Raw genomic sequence first — 5,649 nt, 5'->3', positions numbered from 1 at the left:
GGAGCTATGGCTCAAGTGGTAGAGTGCTAGCCTTGAGCTGAAGAGCTGAGGGACAGCACCCAGGCCCAGAGTTCAGGCCCCATCACCAACAAAAAAAAAAAAAAAGGCTAGGTGTGGGCCTCAAGTAGTAGAATGCTTGCCTAGCTAGTATAAGGCCCTGAGTTCAAACCCCAGTGCATGCATATATTTATTTATATACATATATATGTGTGCATATATGTATATATACAGCAAATATCTATAAACTCCACAACATATCTATAAACCTGAGGATGCTCTGACATTAGTTTTTTCATGGAGCATGTTTTCTGATTATTTGTAGTACTAAGGAAGTAGGACATAGTCTAGTGGATGTTCTAAGGGGACAGATTTTTGATTCATTTCAAGACAACAGAATTTTGAACAAAGATTTTCCAAAGATAAGACTAAAAAAGCCTGGGTGTGTTCCTACAGAAAAGGCATAGTAGGCCTGTGTGGCTTAAACCCTAAAATTATATATAATGACCCACTGAAAAGGTTTTTAAGAGGTGGTTTGAAAGAGTGGCTATATTTGACAAAGTACATTATATGTATGATGAAAATGCCATGAACCCCATTGAACAATTAATTTACACTATTAAGTTTGAACCCTGTCCTTTGATCATGTTTAGACAGAAATATAATCAGGAGTAAGATGCAACCCATGGTATCATTTTTACATAAAACAAACTTACATGTTTCTTTCAGATAACAGATAGCACATTAATCCAGCTTTCTATACACTGTCCTCGACTTCAAGTATTGGTAAGTTTGGCCTTCAAAAAGTTTATCGCATTTAATCAAAAAGTACTAAGCAAAGCATGGGTGGTACATGCCTATGAATTCAGTATTTATTCAAGAGGCTGATTCAGAAAGATTAAAGACAAGCCTGGCTATATATACAGCAAGCAATTTCAAAAAAAAAACAAAACTAAACAAAAATTCCAGAGCAGTTGATATTTTGCAGTGGGATTTTTCTTTCTACTACTTTCAGTGATTCCTTAGGAAAACATTTTAGATAGCTATTCTGTATCCAGGACAGAATACAGAACAGTTGTGGTATGTTTGGTGGTGCAATGTTATCTAAAATTGGGTCAAGGGATCTGAGTTTCCCAGAACCAGAGACTTAAGGATAATTGATGAGGAAATTAAGTGTGAGATGACCACACTGACAGCTATAAAATTTTCCTCAGCTAATTAGCATCTGCTGTTGGTTCTGCCCTTGCATCAGGTATTCAGTATTTAGTTCAAATTCCAGAGAATTTTGTGTATGAAAAGGCTTGACCCTACTTGTCCTTGAAAAGTGTTAGTGTTAATTTGAGAAGGGGGTAGTATTTAGGGCTGTCTTACTTTATGAAGTAATCCAAAGTCACTATATGATTTCAGGAAACATATTTAGAATTATGCAAAACCAAATCAATAATTAATGTCAACTCTAGTTGGCTTTCTTTCTTTCTTCTTCTTCTTCTTCCTCCTCCTCCTCCTCCTCTTCCTCCTCTTCCTCCTCCTCCTCCTCCTGTTGTTGTTGTTGGGCTTGAACTCAGGGCCTGGGTGCTATCCCTGATCTTTTGCCCTCAAGGCTAGCACTCAACTACTTTCACAGCACCACTTCCTGTTTTCTGGTGGTTAATTGGAGAAAAGAGTCTCACAGATTTTCCTGCTTGGGCTGGCTTCAAACCACAATGCTCAGAGATTACAGGCATGAACCCAACTGTTCTACTTTACATTCTTTTTTTTTTGTTGCTTGTGGGGCTTGAACTCTGGGACTGAGCACTATCCCTCAGCTCTTCAGCTCGAGGCTAGCATTCTACCACTTGAGCCACAGCACCACTTCCAGTTTTCCCATGGTTTAGTGGAGATAAGAGTTTAACGGACTTTCCTGCCCGGGCTGGCTTTGAACCATGATCCTCAGATCTCAGCCTCCTGAGTAGCTAGAATTACAGGTGTGAGCCACTGGCACCCGGCTTTAGTTTACATTCTTTATTTTATTTTATTTTATTTTATTGTCGGTCATGGAGCTTGAACTCTGGGCCTGGGCACTGTCCCTGAACTCTTCAGCTCAAGGCTAGTACTCTACCACTTAAGCCACAGTGCCACTTCCGGTTTTCTGAGTGTTTTATTGGAGATAAGAGTTTCACAGACTTTACTGCCAGGGCTGGCTTTGAACTGTGATCCTCAGATCTCAGCCTCCTAAGTAGCTAGGATTACAGAGATGAGCCACTGGCGCCCAGCTACATTTTTTATTTCATCATAAGTGGATCTAGTGATGTTTCCATGTTCACCAAAATCAAACCATGAAGGTCATCTTTCCGTTTTTATACAAGTCTCTGGCTAGAGGAATACCAGAAGATATTTTATCATCCTTTGCTCTATTTGGCTGCAGAGTCTATCTCACTGTGAGCTGATCACAGACGATGGAATTCGTCACCTGGGGAATGGGGCCTGTGCCCATGACCAACTGGAAGTGATTGAGCTGGACAACTGCCCACTAATCACAGATGCATCCCTGGAGCACTTGAAGAGCTGTCACAGCCTCGAGCGGATAGAACTCTATGACTGCCAGCAAATCACACGGGCTGGTATCAAGAGACTCAGGGTAAAGTGCTGTGTCACTCTCCAGCTTTGGTATTCTCAGTCCCCATTGTTCTCTTTTCTTTCTCCTCATTGAGATTCCTGTGATTTTTTTTTTTAACTTAAGACATTTAGCAAGGGGAAATACTGGAGAGCAAACAAACATAAGTTAATTAGTCTTGGTTCCAGGTAGAAACTAGTGGGAAAATACTGAAGAGAAGAAAAGTATATCTTCTCCTAGCAGAGTTTGTCTAGCAATACCTGAATTATTTTTTTAATTTAAAAAGGAATCATGTCAATTTTTGCATTTTGGCCCCATCTTCCATGGAAAAGGAGTAACAGTTCAGATTCCCAGCAGAGAAATCATAAAAAGCTGGATGGATCTGTTTGTTGTTAGATTTTTCACCTCTAAAAGAAATCCATGTTCATCATATGGCCTTGAGCAAATAAATATTGAAGCACCAAACCTCTTCTTGAGTTACAGTTGACTTTAGTTCCTCCTCTTTTTTTCAGATAGAGAGGGCTGTAAGTATACATCTAGTAGAGCCCTTGCATCAAAAGAGCAGGAAAGAGACAGGCTAACTAGACCTTTTTATATGGCCTACTATGCTAAGGCTTCTGAACCTGCCTGCCTGTCAGGAATCACTTCTATCCCTTCATGAGATGGATTTGTTGTTCTTCAAGTCACTTAGAACTTTTCAACTTTAATTTTCATGTCTAGACTATAAGTTGTTTAAGTAGCTTGACCATATTTATACCCAACTCACTTGTTAAGAAAATAGCAGAGTGCCTTGAACACAGATATTTAGCAATAGTAGTACAGACTATGGAAGCTTGTTGTAAAACAGTGATGCTGAGTTTTTTTTAAACTATGAGAAACGGAATTATTTCAAACTTTCATGATTTCTTCTAACTATGGGAATCCAATTGAACATACCTATAGGACAAAATAAGAAATTAACATATTATTTTTATTTTTTATTATGTAAAAAAGGTACCAAAGTGTACAAGTAGAAATCTAGGCCTCTAAACATCCCGACTACTGCTCAGCCTCTACCCTGCTTCATGTCCATTCAGCCCCTTAGCAGTTTTTCTGAGAAACATTACTCTTTCTGTTTAAGCCCTCTCTCTTAGTAATATTTTTGTCTTGTTTCAGACCCATTTACCCAATATTAAAGTCCACGCCTACTTCGCACCTGTCACTCCACCCCCATCAGTAGGGGGCAGCAGACAGCGCTTCTGCAGATGCTGCATCATCCTATGACAATGGAGGTGGTCAACCTTGGTAAACTGAGTATTAAATGACACTTCTAGCGTTACCGTGGAGTCTCTCCAGTGGAAGCGGTCCCAGCATTCTGGGCAAGGGTTACAAAGCAAGGGAGTGTCCAGATCCCCAGAGCCACACATACTAAGCATACACACCCTCACCCCCATCCACTATAGTTCCGTGAACATGGAGTTGAAGTTGAAGTTGAACATGAAGTTCAAGCTGACTTTATCAAATGAATTGGTAAAACAGCATTCCTGTTGGATGTGTCCAGAAGAAAATCATAGGCCAGGTGGAGGGGAGGGGGCATTCCAGCAAACCCAGTGTTATTGTTACTGTGGTTTATTTTGTTAAGGGGTTTTCTGGGGGCAGTCCTCCAGGGTCAAGAAGAGCATGGAAAAACAACATATGATATATCCAGGGACCAGAAAGAAAATTTCTTTGCATTGTAGAAATGGTAGCCATCCATTGTAAGATGACTACAGAGCTTCTGTGCTTCCTTGTTTCCATGCCAACATGCTGAGCATGCTCACAAAGAAGGCTCATCCATTCCTTGGGTGGTAGTATTTGGCCCAGAAGTTTCCTAAATGACTGCATTGAAATTGCTGTGGTCCAAATGTGATTACTTACTCAAGTTATCACTGTCTGCATCACATTTGTGCACCTGTCTTCCATTCTCCATTGTGCCCTTCTCCACTTTGCTCAGCTTGTCACTTGTTCAGTCTACCTACTCACACTCATCTGTTACTCTTTGCTGTTGTGTTTACAGTTTGCATTTTGGATGATTAGTTGGGGTTATCAAACACTTTTAAGAAAAACATCAATAAATATTTTTTTAATTCTATATTTTACGATTAGGGGACTGACCCTGCCTGAATCTTTGCCAATTTGAAAGAAAACAAAAGCAAGAAAGTTAAGAGAAAAAATAGAGTTAAAACTATTTTGATGAAAACAGAATTTGCCTTTTGGTTTCTATTATATCTTTTGATCTAAAATAATTTGCATGATGTGCCCAGTATTCCCCCTGCACATTTTCCCTGTGTCAACCCACTTACCTATTAAGAAAAGAGAGAAATGTTTTGTCATTATTAAATAGTAGGTGGCATATCCCAAAACTGAGCCTGGAAGTCCTTACTACCCAAGCTCGGACATTAATGATTAACATCACCGTGTGTTCACAGAAACCTAGACCTCTGTCACTGAGATTATTGACTTCAGTAGAAGTCTGTGCTGTCTAGCCAGTTGGTTTCTCTTTCTTTCCCCTGTTACAGCTTATCAAGGGATACAAGAATGCCATTTAATAGCTGGCTATCTGTATGTCAGTGTTAACAGTATCATACTATTGTTGGCACGTCAAAGGACATGAGCTGTCAACTGTATCTCTCTTCTTCTCCAGACTTCCTGTGAATGGAATATAAAAGCAGCCAGTTGAAGGCATTGGTGCAACTTTAAAAGTCTTGAGAGGAAGTAGAAGGTTAGGTGGCTCTGCCTAGCCTTGAAACTGGGCAGCAGAGCTAAGGGTAGGAGTTTAGTGTTCCTGTCTCAGCACCAAGAAGCTCACCTTCCAAAAAGAAATCATAAAGATGAGGGAAATAGAGTTTCTAAAGCATAAGATTTTAAACCCCAAGGTTAGAAAACTGGTGTGACTTTTTTTTTTTGCAATAGGGTGATTGGGGAAGAGGATCTTTTAGGCTATTAATGTGCAGTCTACCATGGTCTAAGATCTTGATCTCTTCCACATTATCCAGATTGTAAAAAGTCTTGTTTTAATGCTGCAGGTCTTGGTTCTGCCA

At 39.9% G+C, this 5,649-nt stretch overlaps 1 protein-coding gene across 2 annotated transcripts in view; it reads left to right on the top strand.

The window, feature by feature from the left end:
• Nucleotides 1-5,201, top strand: part of Fbxl20 (F-box and leucine-rich repeat protein 20) — a 75,176-nt gene extending 69,975 nt beyond the window's left edge. For both annotated transcript variants that reach the window (XM_013038096.1, XM_013038097.1), the window contains 3 exons: nt 727-783; nt 2,402-2,614; nt 3,746-5,201. In XM_013038096.1, the coding sequence (XP_012893550.1) occupies nt 727-783; nt 2,402-2,614; nt 3,746-3,853 (378 nt within the window). In that variant the 3' untranslated portion in view covers nt 3,854-5,201. The remainder of the gene's footprint in view (nt 1-726; nt 784-2,401; nt 2,615-3,745) is intronic.
• The last annotated feature ends 448 nt before the right edge of the window (nt 5,202-5,649 follow it).

The sequence above is a fragment of the Dipodomys ordii genome, unplaced genomic scaffold, assembly GCF_000151885.1.
Source record: "Dipodomys ordii isolate 6190 unplaced genomic scaffold, Dord_2.0 Scaffold7, whole genome shotgun sequence".
NCBI classification, from domain to species: domain Eukaryota; kingdom Metazoa; phylum Chordata; class Mammalia; order Rodentia; family Heteromyidae; genus Dipodomys; species Dipodomys ordii.
Note: the sequence above shows the minus strand (reverse complement) of the source record. Positions and strands in the feature narration are given on the sequence as shown.